At 35.5% G+C, this 17,209-nt stretch overlaps 1 protein-coding gene across 1 annotated transcript in view; it reads right to left on the reverse strand.

The window, feature by feature from the left end:
• Positions 1-430: 430 nt before the first annotated feature.
• The window catches only part of LOC145684769 (trypsin iota-like), an 86,307-nt gene continuing 69,528 nt past the window's right edge, over positions 431-17,209 (reverse strand). Inside the window, exons 4-7 of the mRNA XM_081757141.1 lie at positions 12,092-12,300; positions 10,389-10,588; positions 3,692-3,749; positions 431-1,462 (exon numbers count right to left, since the gene is read on the reverse strand). Coding sequence (XP_081613267.1) covers positions 1,341-1,462; positions 3,692-3,749; positions 10,389-10,588; positions 12,092-12,300 — 589 coding nt within the window. The 3' untranslated portion in view covers positions 431-1,340. The remainder of the gene's footprint in view (positions 1,463-3,691; positions 3,750-10,388; positions 10,589-12,091; positions 12,301-17,209) is intronic.

The raw sequence follows: 17,209 nt of genomic DNA on the forward strand, positions 1-17,209 counted from the left end.
AGTCGCAGTCAAGAAACATTTTCATGTAAAGCTCAAAGGCCAGTCAGAACCGATAGCTCGGTGTATGGTTTCTCTCAGGGCCCAGGCTCAGCCAAGAGAATGGTAGGAAATCTCAGGACCCAGGAACAGCTAAGTAGTTGTGGAAAGGAACTCTCGGAACACAGACGCAACCAAGAGAAGGTCGGGGTGATCAATCTGGCGAGAATGATTTCGTAGAAGATGCTACATTCCCTGATATTTTATAAATATTATGTAGAGTGTAATAAGTGGGTATCAAATGTAACTTATCTTTTTGGTAAATTGTTAAAAATAACTAATACCATTTGTAACTTAAAATTTTTATAGTCATTTTATTACTATTATGATTATAATAAAATTGTATTTAATAATGTTTAAGTATTATTTAATGTATAATAGTAATGTTGTAAAATTCGAAAAAATGCCATCTAAAATTTTCTATTTTGTTTTTCTTCCTAGTTTCTTATAAGTTTAGGAAGGAAAGAATGATTTATCTTGTAGGACTCTATAGTTAAACTCATGTAGATGATAGCAGATATATGCACTAAAATAAATCTATACGTATTTTAACTTACTTCTTATCAAAAACTTATGTTTTTTTAACCTTGAGAAAATCAGTAGCAAGTCTAGTTTTGTAGTATTAGTTTTAATCACATGAAACACATTTTAGAATAAAATGTATTTTTCTTAAGTTATTAATTTAAAAGATATGAACACAGCAAATTTGTGTTTATTTATCTTTTCTTTTTGTATTGACTTCTTTTAATTATGAATAATGACTTTCTGATCCGTTTACAAGTTCAAAATTAACAAAAGTTACGTATTTGTACCTTGGAGAACTATACACTTTGGGATATTAAGTTCCAGCACACAAAAACGGAAGAGTCTGCAACATATTATTCATTTACAGCAACGCATTATGCTTCAATATCTGTTTAAAAAGCTTACAGAATAGAGCTATGCGGAAGGAATACATTTTGTAATAATCAAATATTAATATAAAAGTTTATTTGCGATTTTTTAGAATTATGAATGGTTATTATTTATCAGAGTATACTTACTCTCGGTACGAAATGAAAATCTTTTGGAGAATGTATTATTTCCAAGAAACTAAACGAAACATATTAAAGATTATTTCACATTTTTTTAAATGAGAAATGTAATATCCAACTTATAACCGTTCATTATGAGTTTACTTGTTGAATATCAACTCTCTTTCCTGTAATATTTTCCTACGTAACATATCAACTACATTTACCATTAAATTTCTTTTAGAAGTAAAACTGTTATTTATTTGTTCCAGTTTATTTTTGTTGGGAGTTTTATTTTTTGCAGTATGACGAATCTTTGGTTCGAGCATATATCCACCGTGTGTAGAAAGCTACCTTCACGTATACTCCAGGGTAATTTGCATCTGCGCAACCAATTCCCCAAGATATTAGTCCTGAAATATAAGAAGCGAGAAACAGTTTATATTTACTTCCTTTTATACATGGTCTCATCATCAATTTAACCTATTTGAATTACAAGAATAAAAAACGTAAATATCATTAATTGTATATTTATCATTAAATATAATTAGTGTTATTAATTAGATTTTACCAGGGTAATTAATGAGATTTTGCCATTCATTGCTGCTTCACCCACTTACGGAGAAAGGTTGGAACGAAAATTTTCTAAGAATTAGATTTCCTCCTTTGCATTATGTTACTTTTACTTTAATCATCTTTTTCTCTGTTGCATCATTCTAAAACCGTGGAATGATAAATACAATCTGTGATATGCTATACGAGTTTTATTCTGTTCATTTATTTATAACCGTTTTCATATTAGTGGAACTGGACGTCTTACCTGACACCGATACAATGTCTTGGCGACCATTTTGTAAACGGTGACCCATATGAAAAAGCTTTTGCCACAACGCTGTTTAGTGTTTGAAGATCTATCAAACGAAATATCACACGACATCTAGATTCATGTTTCCATTTAAAATTTCGAGGTTTGGAGCTGGTCTCCATGAAAGGCAGCCCTGAGGGGCACCTAAACAACATCATTCGACGTGCTCCATACCATTTTCCTCTGTCAGTTGTTGCTTTGTTCATTTATCTCCAACCGTTTTCATATTAGTGGTACTGGACGTTTTATCTGATACAGGCACCATATCTTGGCGGCCATTTTGAAAATGCTGACTGTTATGAAATATATTTGCTCTTTAGTTATTAAAGATCTATTGAACGAGGTATCATTTCATTCATGTAACTTGGACTCTGGGCTTCCATGAAGGGCAGCCATAATGGACAGCATGGCAGTACCATTCGACTTGCCCCACGGCATTTCCTATTTGAGTTATTGTTTGGTTCATTTATCTTCAACCGTTTTCGAGATATTTCCGTGGAAAATTAAAATGAGCCATCCTATAATATAGGTTATAAAAGGAAAAAGCTCTCCTCTTTTCTCTACCTCCTTACGTGACCTTACGCATCATCTATCCAAACGTTCTTTCGAATTTTCACCGTAGAAAGGACAAAATAACACGACGAAGACATACTTTAATATCAGGAATGCCCTCTTTAGCATTTCAGGCAGACTAATAACTTTATAACTGTTTCTATTTGCACGAAGTGGAATAAAAATCTGCAAAATACCCAACCTCTGATATAACGGTATTTGATTTTTCATGCACGCATGCTAATTGCTGCTAGTTACAATTTGGGTGAGTCATCTGGCCAAGTATGAACCATGCATACAAAAATCATGGCCTTCTATCGCTATTATTGCAGTTTCAATTGTTGAGAAGTGCGTTTAAATTATGCCAACGATGACCTATCCATGGATAATTATTAAGAAATTATTTCTTAGTGGAATTAAAACTACATCCAAAATATAATAATTCTATTAAAAAGCAACATGCACAGATACATACTCATATTGCTTGCTGAAACAGAGTCTGCTCATGTGAGTCTCATATACCAACTTACACTATTCCTTAACCAGGTGAAGTTTTGAGAAAATGCTTTTTTACTGGCTGGAATTTTTCTCCTAATATATTATAGGCTTGGGTATAAGTGATTTCAATACCGGCCCTTACTTCCTTCTTATTCATGGTTAATTCACAATCCGTGTGATTTGTGAACTCAAGGAATTTTTCGCCAGTGGTAAATTTGTTTAATCACCTTTATACTGTCTGCTTATCTATCAATTGTTTAGCACACATGTTCTAATTCTAATTTACTAGCATTACTAGATAATAAACTTTTTGAATGTCTTAAATATGCATATATATATTTCTAATCTACTAGTAAAGTGATAAATCTATGTAGTAAATCAGTATTCTGCTAAAATAAAGTAGCACTAATTGGCCGTTCACAATATTCCATCAGTTTTATTTTATAGAATTGATATATACAGTTACAGATATACAGTTTATTCAAATGTATATAGTTACAGACAGTGGCGTATTTACGAATTTGTTTCGGGGGGTTTTGCTAATTTCAGGACGGGGGGCTTTGCCTGAAAATGTGAAAATTCTGCAAGATATTTCATATACTTTACTATAGTATATAAGATTTCGAGGGGGAGTCTTAAGCCAGGAAGCCCCCTAAATACGCCACTGGTTACAGATAGATAGATGTATATGAAGTTCTAATTTCCATACTTTAAAACAATTACTTACCAATTTGTTCCATTTTATTTTCTGCTATCTGACTCACTAGTGGTCCTCCACTATCACCCTGCAAATTTGAAAAATTCATTTGTTATGGTCAAGGAGAAAATGATCAACATACACAAATATGAGATGATAATTCATTTCATGTTTTATACTACATACTGTAGATGCAATATAGAGTTATTATAATTATTATGATTGATATTTCTTTGTGGTAAACAAGTACCGTCTGCGTGGGTTTTCTCGGGGTCCTCCAACTTTTTCAATCCACCATTTTGTTCACTTTCATATCTATCACCGTCACGTGTAGTTTACACTACATAAACTTGTGACTTAAAACTGAAAGGTTTCATTTTCGTTTCACATGATTAATATTTCTAGACCTGAATTTCACTTGATGCCAATATTGAGTTCATTTTACAAATTCTTTCAATCAGGCATATAAGAGTAATTTAAAATGTTTCAATGTAATTTCTGCCATCCTTGCTGGTTTATTGGATAGCACGCACCGCTTTGGCGCACGAGCGTTCGACTCGTAGTAGGACAATCTTGATATTTGAACGCATTATGTTTGTTCGGAAATTAAATTTCTCACTGTAAATCCTCGTCTTATGTACCCTTGGTACTGAGAAAGAACTCCAACCAAACAACTTTACAAGAATATCCATCTTTGTGTTTCGACTTTCACTAGTCTGTCACATAAAATTTATTATGGTCCATAAAACTGAATCGTTATATAAACTGTAACTTGATGGTAAAATTACAATTTCTTTATTCCGTTTCAGATGTGAATGGAAAGTTTACTTTTTTGAATTACAAACCTCTAACCTTCAATTTTGCCAGTTGGGTTCGTTTTTTCCCTCTATTACTCGGACAGTCTATGTTTATGGCAGCAATATCAGAAGACCTCCATTTATGCGAGAAGTTCTTTTCTCCAGTGCTTGTGGTATATATGACAGCCTTGTGTATAGAACATAATAATACATTTAAGAAACAGAAACATTTCGTTGAGAGCTGTCAGATCTAGTTCGTATCTTTGACAAATGAAGCACTACAGGGTAACAGCAGAGGGTAACGTTATTCTGGATTTCGGTGGAATTGCTTGAAACCGTGATATATTGTAGATATTGTGATCCTGAGAAAAACTCTCAATGGAGACAACCACCAATCAGTAACCATTTGGCAACTGCGGGCTACATTTTTTAAACAACAGAAGGTAAGAATACTCTGGAATTGTAGAATTGTATGAAATCCTGAAACATCATATCCTACAATCTGTAAAAGAGATGGGGAGAGTATCTGCCAACATTATTTAAGCATAGACAACATTTAGATGTTCATCTCACGGGATAAATAACAGCCCTAGACAATTTTTCTCAGAATCACGACATTAACAACATATCACAGAAAAACTCTGGCGATGCAAAGATGACTTCAAGGTAGGAAATACTTTTTTTTGTAGTTTTCGCTAGAAAAGTGTTGCCCCCCTTCGGCCCTCTTCGAAATGACAAATTACTCTGCACAATCCTTACGGAAATTAGATTTTGGTGGAATTGCTTGTAACCGTGATATGTTGTAGATATTGTGTTCCTAAGAAAAAAGTTTCAATAGGCACAACCAAAAATCACTAACCGTTTGGCCACGGCAAGTCCACTTTTTTGGAAACAGCCGAAGTTTCTGGATTTCAGTAAACATGACTAAAGCCGTGACATGTTGTAGATATTGTGATCCTGAGAAAAATTCTTAATGGGCATAACCACCAATCACTGATCGTTAGACCACTACGAGGCCACTTTTATGAAAGCAGCCGAAGATAGTGATATTCTGGAATTCGTTTAAAATGACTGAAATTATGATATGTTGTAGATGTAGTGATCCTGAAAAAAGGTCCTAATGGGCATAACCATTAATCACTGAAAGTTTGGCCACTTGGCCACTTGCTTGAAAGCAGCCGAGCAGAAGATAGTGATATTCTGGGTTTTGGTCAAAATGACAGAAACCGTGATTTGTTGTAGATATTGTTTTCCTGAGAAAAAGTCTCAATGGACACAACCACAAATCTCTAATCCTTTGATCATTACAGGGCTACTTTCTTGAAAACAGCCGAGTATAATTATGGTTTGGATTTCTGTAAAATTCAGTAAAACTGAGATATGTTGAAGATCTCATCATAAGAAAATGTCTTAATGGACAAAACTATCGAATTATGACTATTTGGTCACCACAAGTCCAGATGTTTTAAAACAGCCGGGTATAACGATATTTTTGATTTCGGTGTAAATGAATGAAAATGTGACATGCTGTAGATTTCGTGATTCTGAGAAAAATTGTCTACTGCCTTCCAGGGCTTTCCTTTCTATGCTTAAATGAGGTTGGTAGATACTCTCCCAATCCCTTTTTCGGGTTGTGGGATATGATTTTCCAGGGTTTCATTCAATTCTATCACAATTTCAGAGTGTTCTTACCTTCCGCTGTTTTAAAAAATGTAGCCTCGCAGTTGCCAAATGGTCACTGATTGGTGGTTGTCTCTATTGAGAGTGGTTTTCAAGATCACAATATCTACAACATATCACGGTTTCAAGCAATTCCATAAAATTGCAGAATACTGTTACCTTCACCTCTTTAAAATAAAAGTGGTCCTATAGTGGCCAAATAGTAAGTGATGCATAGTTTTGCAAATGGAGACTTTTTTCTCAGTATAATTATATCTGCAACATATCACGGTTTCAAGCAATTCCACCGAAATCCAGAATAACATTACCTTCTGCTGTTTTAAAAAAAGTGGCCCTGTAGTGGCCAAATGGTCAGTGATTTGTGGTTGTGACCGTTGAGATTTTTCTTAGTAACATAATATCTACAACATATCACGGTTTCAAGCATTTCCGCCAAAATCCAATTTCCGTACGGATTGTGCGGGGTCCTTTGTTATTTGGAAGGAAGCATTGTCCCTGCAACCCTTTTCTCGCAGAAAGGAGAAAACCAATATTTCCTGCTTTGAAGTCATCTTTGCATGGGCAAAGTTTCGTTTCTTTAAAGTGGCCCTTTTAATTCAGAGGACCCTTTCTTGAAAAGGTGTCCTTGGTCCCGCTTAACCTATTTTCCGAAAGAAATAAAAAAAATACGCGTCGATTTATTTTCGATCTAGTATATATGCGACAAGTTTGAAGAAAATCAGATGAGGAGAAACCCTTGTGAAGCTATCTCCTTTACACTTTCACTTTTTGGACTTGACGGGTTTTTGCCCGAAAGTTTTCATTTGTTTCTAATCTCACTATATTTACCGAAGACTTCACGCGGTGACCTGTAGGAATGAACTACGAAGTTCTTCCCGGCACTCTGATCGTGCTTATTGTTGATTAACAGCATTTTAATAGTGTAATTTTTATGCTCCATATTATGAAAGTGCACACATGGAAAATATGAGCTCGGTAGTGCGCCCATATTCTATGCGGGAAAGATATATGACATACTCATCCCAGGAGATGTTATTTTAGAATGCATTTGACACAAAATAATATTAGCTGTGCGATAACATTTAACGTTCAGGCTTCTGCTTATAATTGCATATTTTTAAGTGTGTGGAATAAAGTTCCCTCAAGGATTTTTCTAAAAGTTCCCATAAATGGGATCTGACCTTCCGCACAAGGCAGAGTTTCATTGATTTTTTAAAATTGGTCTGCATTGTAGGGACTAGAGAAAATAATGTTATATAATTGGAGATATTTCACTGGTCATGGCATAGGCTGCTATATTTCTTTGCCTTGGAAGCATCGAAGCGTTTTCCTTTGGGAACAGTTCAAGAACGCTAACCAGATTTCTAGTTTTATGTTTGAAATATGTTTGCCCTATATTTGTGTCAAATTGAATGTAACATGGAAAAATGTTCGTCAAAGCTCTGCTGTGAAGAGTTTCACTTAACTATATTAGAACAGTTGAGTGCATTTTAATGGCGATTGACAAAATAAAAATTTGTTCTAAGAACTGGCAAATTGCTTTTCCAAATACTTTTTTTCTAATAATTCCTCTTTTGAACGTAATTATAGACCTTATCAAAGTAAAATAGGCAGCAGTGTTATAAAAATACGTCAACGTATATGTTGCTGGGAATCTCTGAAACTGATTTTTCATTATATATACCTGTACATTTGCTAAGTCCTTGCTAATAAAGATAGAAACCTTTTTCCAAGATGTTTCACCCTTTAGTAGATGGAGAGATATATTTACTTACTAGTAGCATATAATACATTGCAAAAGTAGGGTTTTCGTGGTTTTTGTTCAATATCTATACGTGGGGAGTTGTTCATTATCAAGATTTACTAGATGCTATTGGAACTAAAATTAAAATTACATCTATACGCAGTGATATTAATATAAGTTATTGTTTCTGCATAAAAGTACACATTGTAGCACTTGTTGCTGTATGCCGCATGAGAGTTACACACTATGTCAAACTAACTTTCGTCCCTAAGTTTTGTACATCAATGCATTTTTCTACGTACGGGTAAGTTGCTAAATTCAACATTTCTATAGCACATTTGCATCTATCTACTAAGTGAATAATAAGGTAGTTACAGAGTTCTAATTACTTCCAACTCTTTACGTGTAAATTCAACTAAACATTAGAGATCCCTCATGGCTATTATGGTTATAGATTCCTAGTAGTGACTCATGTGGTTTTGTACGCCATTTTAAATTTATGTCTTATTTGTTCTTGCTGCTGAGCGGAACATTTTACTCCCATATCAACTAAACACTCAATTCTACTATTCTTTTCACCATGATGCTAATTATGTTGTTAATATGGATTATTTATTTATTTCAGTCAAATAGTTATGTAACTTGAAGGGGAATTATGAACAACATGTTGTGTAATATCTCGGAGGATATTAAATTACCTACGTTTACATTTTAATTAAAAGCGTCAATATTTACTACATATCCACAATGCCATGTAGGAACTCTTAACACATTCAGAACTATTGATGTTTGCTTGTGGACGTCTGGAAACTATGTAAGCATAGTTTCAGATATTACATGTGTATCTGCTACGGTAGTAAGTGTGTCTATTGAGATTATTTGTGTTACTATTAAAAGGAAACAAGCAATTTGGTCAAATGTAATTTAATATGCATAAAGGATGTGTAACGGTTTGTTTTAATCGTGTTTAAACTGTCTACAGTTAGCGCCCTCACAGCCTAGGAGCCTGGCAAGCCACTCGACTATTGCAGCTTACACCGTTTCCAGAACAAAAGTCGTTTCAGTCAGTAAAGAGCGCTTCAATCAATCAACTGTGGTTACTAGTCTTAAGCCTACAGTCCCAAGCACTGCTCACAGATTGTAACCTAGTGGATTAAGATCAGGGTTAGGAACTCATTTATCTGTGAATATGTACGGTACTGAGGCACATTGTGCTCCACTGATTTCGCCTTTCGGGCAAGAGCGGAATCTTTCTGGAATGTCTAGTAGGGCGTTCTGAATAGAATGGTTGTCAAGTATTTCATTACATTCTCCATCATAGTGTTTTGGTAAACTGGACAATCGTTTTTCACGCCTTTCTCACACAATGAAATGTGTTGTGCCAGCATAAAAATCTCTTCCTCCCCCATTGTAACTGACACAGGACGATGGCTTCTCTAGATTTTCGGAATTTTGTGTCCGATTTCCCGAGATGATGACGCATACACCATATTATTTAACAATTGAAGCTCCCTTTGATAATAAGAACTTCCTCTGTGCCCTTTGTTGTCGTAGACTGAAGCAGGCGTTGATGTTCATGTTACCTTTGCGGCCTCAGACAAGAAAATATTCAACTGACCATCGATAAGCAAGAAGAACATGACCATTACCGAGTGTCATGGATATGCCTCGATAGGAATATTCAAATCATAGGCTATCATTGCCTGATTCAGTACGGAATTTTCTTCGTATGTACAGCCCCACTGCTTTCTCAGCTTCTTGAGTCCTAGAAATTGATAGACACTCATAATGTGTTACCGCAAATTCCAACGCCATACTCTTTAATTCTTTTCACTGTGGACCATGTTGTAGTCTCTGGTACTTTGCAACAGTATTTATGGCTACACTAGGTAATATATGTTCTATTTAAGATTACATGTACAGTACATAAAGTTATAAAATCTGTTTCAGCAGAATTTATTAGAGCCACAAAATTCGTTATTTCTCAAAACTTACATACGAAAGTATGGCAACAAGAATTTAATTTTATTCTGTTCAATATTACACACACACACACACACACACACACACACACATATATATATATATATATATATATATATATATATGTGTGTGTGTGTGTGTGTGTGTGTGTATGTATGTATGTATGTATTCGGACAATATTCAAGTGTACAAGTTAATTATGATTGGGGATTCATTGTATTCCGTACTGTAATCTTGCTAGTGTCATAATAAAAATCTTGATAATGGTATTCCTCACTATTCGTTTTATGTTGATAAATAGCATTCTTACCGTATAGGAAAATATTACATCTTAAACCATCTGTTTATTCTAATTTTATCGAAAATCACATGAGAAGTTGCACTGGCACCTTGGCACAGCTTTCTTTTGTTAAATGATAATATTCTTGTAGAATTAGATAATATTCTTAGAGTGATATATTCTTGTAGATAGTATAGAAATGATAATATTCTTGTAGAATGATAATATTCTTATGATACTTACTGAACATGAATCTATCCCCGTTCTGGCAGCACAGAAACTGTCAACTCCTAGCTGTCGAGACATGTACCCGGAATTATTGAGACAAGTCTCCCTGGACATTGTTTGTACTTCAGCTTTCAAAAGAATTAAAGAGGGATCACCTTCTTCAGACATTCGTCCCCATCCAGCAATTGTTCCTGTTTTTCCTGATGGGTCCGAACCTTAGTAGATAGTACATAAAATTTAAAGTTCGCAAATAAATATAGATACGTTTGTATAACTAAATATATATAAGAATTAAGTAAACTATCGATTATCCATAGAATAATTATTCTTGTTCTCTTACTTTCCTTTCTTATCTTTTGCTCTTTGCTTCTTTTCTGATAAAAGTTTGTTAAAAATGCATTTACAAGTACAGAACATGAGTTTTAACATGAAACCTAATGAAAAACGTGGACAGATTTTTCTTGAACGTAAACAAACTAATAAATAAATAAACGACTGTTTATTAAGTCAGTATTGAAAGTGTGACTCCTACCACAGCGCCTCAGAGTTCCACGAATAATCTTGAATTTACTATATAATAAAATATCACTGTACGAAAATAGGTAGCAATTAAATATTAACACTAACAGTAGACATTATTGTTGAGAAAGTGAAATATTGAACGTTTTTTTAAGCACAATTGTTAGAAAACATGTCCTTCATTGAGAAAAGCAATTGGAACATTAAACGAGATTTAACTTAATTGTTTTACACACAGATGATTAAGGTATACGTGGTATGAAATACAACTATGTCACGGAGTTCGCGTTTTCATTTTCCATCACTGGAAATATTGAGGTAACACTTATGCTAACACTTCTTCATTCAAACGACTTCGATCTTACAGTTATATTACATTACGTAGATTGCCGTAGAAGCCCCTCTATTATAGTGAAGTTACATCACTTGACAATTCGACGTATAGGAACTTATCTACAAAAAGTTAGTTTTTCAAAATCGCGAAAGAAATTGGTTTTCGTATTTGATTTTAGCTTTTGATAACCCAAAATTCTTTTTATTTGATCCACCATATATTACAAGGAAATTGGTCTTATAATCACTTCACAGAAAGAAACATACGAGCTCTGACAGTGGCAGAAATGTCGTATCTAAGAAAAAAAATTACGTCTGTCCTATTAAAGTTATAAGAGTAACGTATCGAACATGACCAAATTCTAATGTCGATTGTTTTCTTTTCCAGTGTAAACTGACATTTCAACTGGAACCAAAACATTGTATTAATAGATAAAGAAATAATTAATGTTTCACCACTTCTACGTCTTAATTAAACGGGTAGATTCTTCGTATTTTTAGCTGGTACAAATTTTAACATTTACTTTTATCTGGCACTTAGATGAGATCAATATCTGTTTATGTATATGAACCCTTCTCAACTGGCTTCTTAGTAGCAGCAAAAGACAAGTACAGCTTTCGATAAGTGAACGATGTAAGTACATTAGCAAAAGTTATGTCGAAGTAAGCACTATGTATAAAATTATTCATTACATTAATCGTGTTCTCTAATGATTCCATTGCAGATGTTGTAATGAACTATTTAGTATAACATTTACTTCATATACAGTACTTCAAATCCTAGCCATCTACTATGTTATTCAATGAATAATTGTATTTAAAAAATATCCACGTAAATGAAAACTACTTTTTACATTAACTATTACCTGGATGAGGTAAACATATTGGCAAAATTGTGTCTGTAAATGGTATCCAGCCTTTAACTCGAACAAGAGCTATATCATGATAATCATGAATTTCTGCTCTCAAGAAATATTCATGAATGTAGATGGATTCTAATTGCATTACTGTAGCGTTCTTTACAAAGTCTAAGTTATGAGCTCCAAGAACAACATCAAGGTCACTTATTGGGTATCTGAAACAAAACAGAAATCCATGAAATTCACATCCTTCGTGTTTCTTTCGCTAAACTAATTACTAAAATATGTGCTTTCTCTTAAGAATAATTTAAATTTGGACTAGGATTTGAATAGGAAGTTGAATAGATATATTGAAGCGGCACATAAACAAATTAAATAGGTGGTCAAAACAATATACGCTGACCAGAAGTCAAACGCTTCATGTCTGATTTGATAATCGCAGAGCTTGAAAGAATTAAAACATTGCTTTTTGTATTTGGTTCTACTTCAAAGAGCATGAGTCTACAGGCCAATGGCCATACATAACCTATCAGGGGAAGTAAGGTATCAGCATACGTGATCACTAGCCTTCTAAGTAGGTATAGAGGCTCAGGGCATGTATGACAGTTTTAAGGGCCGTTCAATGCAAGCTCAACTATTACAGGCTACATAGGCTACTAAACCTGGGACGGTACATGATACTGCACCACGATACTGTTGATGGTTGTGAATTTTTATTATTGCCGCCTCTACGGGTGAAGTGCAATTAGTGCAAATTGCAATATCTATGTGGTGTGGATGATGTACAGTCCGCAGAAAAAATCCTGCAACATGAGCATATAAGTTTGTTGTGAAACGATGAAATCTTTTGCTCCAAAATAAGTGTGCAGAGAAGGATGCCGAGGTTTCTCCTGGCGTGATTCGTACCACTTATAAGGAACATGCGTAAAGTATTGCACGCTGATTTCAACGAAAGTTTGCAGATAGATACTAGACACAAAATAAAGTGACCCGTATTTTTCAGTTCCGCGGAAAAACGGTTTGAAGGGGCCTAAGCCCTTCCCGAAGTATTTTCAAAAAGGCTCGTAATTTCCAAAAGAACACGAACAATTTGCAGAAAAAGGCGTATGCATATACTAGATAGAAAATTAAGGAATAGGGTTTATATGTTTTGCGTGAAAAAAACAATTGCAGTGGGAGAAACGGCCCCCATTTAAATATCTCCAAAATAATAACAAAGGCCAAATTCGACAAAAGGGTACAAGCGATTCCGAGCAAACTACGCATGCAGATACTAGACTTAAAAGTAAGACATATGTATTTTTTTCGTTTCTGCGGAGAAACGGTTTGAAGGGGCCTAAGCCCCTCCCGAAGTATTTTCAAAAGAGCTCGAAATCTCCAAAAGAACATGGGCAATTTTCAGAAATAGGCGTATAAACATACCAGGTAGAAAATTCAGAAATATGGGTTTTTTCTTTTGTGTGAGAAAATGGTTGCAGGATGAACAACGGCCCACATTTAAATATCTCCAAAAATAATGACAAAGGCCAAATTCGACAAAAGGGTACAAGTGATTCCGTGGAAACCATGCATGCAGATACTAGACTTAGAACTAAGAAATATGTATTTTTCTTTTGTGCGGAAAAACTCTTTGAAGGGGATTAAGCCTCTTCCGAAATATTTTCATAAAAGCTCTAAATCTCCAAAACCTCACAAACAATTTGCAGAAATTTTCAGTATATATTTCACATACCCAACATATATTTCTGTGTATGTCTTTCTATTACGAGCCAATGTACATGTCCCACTCATGGAGAAACTACACGTAAAAGAAACAACTTCCGAAACGACATACGAATATCTTACGTCTAACAGACTGGAAGCTGTTAAAGTGTCATTTACTGAACAAACAATGCGAGATATGTGTATTCTGAAGAACCGTTTCAAGGGTTGAGTGCATATAATTGGGCAGTAGAAGATGTCAAACTGTAATATGAAATATGTATAATGTTATCTTGCAGTAGCAAGCCTACGAGGTGGTCATGCTCATCGCTGCATATGATAAGTTCGAGCGATAGTAACTCTGTGTGACCGAATTGACAAGGTGATTTGCAATTATACTTATCTGGCCCTTGGCTTGCGCAACAACTTGTTTACTTGTGATAATGATACATGAATGCCACAAAAGAACACTTCAAGATAATGAGCCACACATGCAAAATGAGATATCAATATCTACCATGTGTACACAATATATAATCAAGAAGTTAAGTACATTGCGTCAGACACTCATATGTGTATGATATAAATTCGTTATTCCATCAGCGTGTTAAAGAAGAGAAATCCACCATGAATCCCGCTAACATTCTGCATTTACTGTTTGTTGTTTTTGAAGCGATACATCGACCAGTCATTAATAACAGCACAGGAATGGTATACAACATGCATGTTGCAATGCTTGCTGGAATACTGGATGGACGATATGGTTACGTTGGACACAGAAGAAATATTAACATTAGCATTTGCGAAGGACGACAGGGAAGAGGATATCGCGCAATATTCTCCTGTGGATGACGAGTGCGATGGCGGCACAACCGTACATGGTCAAGCAGACATCACCTTTCCATACAAACAAAAGGCTGTCTACTGGAGAAGTGGTACTATCCCTTCGATCCGTACAAGCAAAATTTAGAAAGGTAACCTGAAGGTAGCAGCTAGAACGCTGGGAAAAGCAAGTCATTGGTAGAGGAACACGGAAGGATAAGATATCGCAGGTGTCTCAATACGTTCTTCGGCAATTCCAAGACGCTCGTGAGGCACACTTTCCAGTACACGATGTTGATCTAGGACGATGGGCTCTGTAGGCCAGCAACAGATTTCACCTTCCATCATTTAAAGCATCAAATACCTGGCTGTGGGAATTTAAAACAACATACAAAATCGTATCGCGAAAGGTGAAATTTATAGGTACGACACATACGTCTGAAACTAAAGAGGACATATTGAGAACCATAATTGCGTTTATTGACAATGTAAAACACCATATTATCCAATTCGGCCCAGCTAATGTGTACAACTCCGATCAAAGTGGTTTCCAACTAGAAATGCATGGCGGTCGAACCTTGGCTGCTCAGGGAATGAAGAAAGTGAAAACAGTTGTTCAATCCGTAAGTATGACAACACACAGTTATACAATACAACCGGCCATCTCTGCCGATGGTGCTTTGATTGCACCATTACTCATTATTCTGAAGGAGCCAACTGGTGAGTTCGGTCCACGCGTGCACAACACTGTGTTTCGCCCATGTAACGTATATCTTGCTGCCTCAAAATCAGGAAAAGTCACAAAGGAACTTTACCGTCATTGGCTAGAGCACGTGTATTTTCCTACAACACAGCATCAAACAGTTTTTCTATTGGACGTTTGAAGCGGACATTGTGAAAATACCCTACGCTCCATTGAACAGGAAGAGAAAAATACTGTGCTACTTACAATACCTCAAGGCTTAACTTGGAAGCTACAACCACTAGATGTGTACTTTTTTCGCTTGTGGAAGACATTTGTGCGCCGCTTTTCGGACATTGTTATCTTGCAACAGTCTGATATTAATTTGCATCTACGGGATAACATAATCAAACTACAATCTCTGACACATAATCAATTCTCCTCTCCAAGATACAAATATGTCATCCAATACGCGTGGTATTACATTGGCTACACAACAGACAAGCCTGCACAATTTAAGACCCCAGCAGAGTTCTATTTTGCCACGAATCACATCCCGACATGTGACATTTCTGAACACGTTGCTGTGATTTGTTGTGGTTGGTGTAAGAGATTACTTTGTTTACAGCATTTTTGTGGAATGTCATTATTGTGACACATTTGTTGCGTAAGATATTGTACTTAAGAAACTGCTGGCCTGTGTTATAAAGCGGTGAATAGTACTTGCAATATGTATTTCTACATTGCACGTCTAACATATGCATTTATACTTTCATCCGAATTATTTGTGATGATTTATGGATTGTGACCTTTCCACAGTATTTGGATGAATTTGGTGGGGATGTGCCTCTTCTTGCAATAGTTTTTCCTCAGGAAATAGCAAATACGTATATTTTACTTGTATATCTAGTATGTACATATGCTTTTCTGCAAATTATTCCTGTCCTTTTGGAGACTGCGACCTTTTTTGAAATTTTTCCTGGAGGGGCTTAGGCCCTTTCAAACCGTTTTTCCGCAGAAATGAAAAAAATACGTATTTCTTACTTTTAGGTCTAGTATCTGCATGCATAGTTTCCTCGGAATCGCTTGTGCCCTTTTTCGATTTTGGCCTTTGTCATTATTTTTTGAGATATTTAAATGCGAGCCATTGTTCCCCCTGCAACCGTTTTCTCATACAAAAAAAAAGTATTCCTTAATTTTCTATCTGGTATATGTACTGCCTTTTTCTGCAAATTGCTTATGTTCTTTTGCAGATTTCGAGCTTTTTTGAAAATACTTCGGGAGGGGCCTAGGCCCGTTCAAACCGCTTTTCCGCCGAAACAAACAAACAAACAAAAACTGATCACTTTATTTTGTGTCTAGTATCTACCTGCAAAATTTCGTTGAAATCGGCGTGCAACACTTTACGTATGTTCCATGTTAGACGTATGTTGATTCTCTGCGCTGTTAGGCGTAGCTTCAGAATAAACTTGTGTTCATGTTGCAGATTTTTTGCTGCAGACTGTACGTCAAATATTAGTTTCAGTAAGATACAGTGTAACTCTTTCGTAAAATGAGGTAAGCATGGCATTGAGACTTGCAGTTCTTTCCGAGGGAGGGAAGCCTATGGAATACCTTCCAAATGACCGAGTAATAAGTTTGTTTGGCTTCTGGAGGTGGAGGTTCAACACTTCCACTGAACCTCTGGACACAATTCTGAAAGACCAGTAAAGAGGTAAGGCCAAGAACCTATCCTCCCTACTTAAGCCCAGAGTTCTTCGGTTGGGTTGGACTCTTTCGAGATGAGATCATACCATACAATTCGTTAACTAGGACTCGCTGTACTTCAAAGGATAGGTGAGATTACAATATAAAGCTAGGATTCCAGCACTGATTATGTTGGTAAGCCTCTACTTGCTAGGGAGGCTCTTTCAAGCAGT

This window comes from Thermobia domestica, chromosome 5 (genome assembly GCF_964235325.1).
Source record: "Thermobia domestica chromosome 5, izTheDome1.hap1.1, whole genome shotgun sequence".
NCBI lineage: Eukaryota > Metazoa > Arthropoda > Insecta > Zygentoma > Lepismatidae > Thermobia > Thermobia domestica.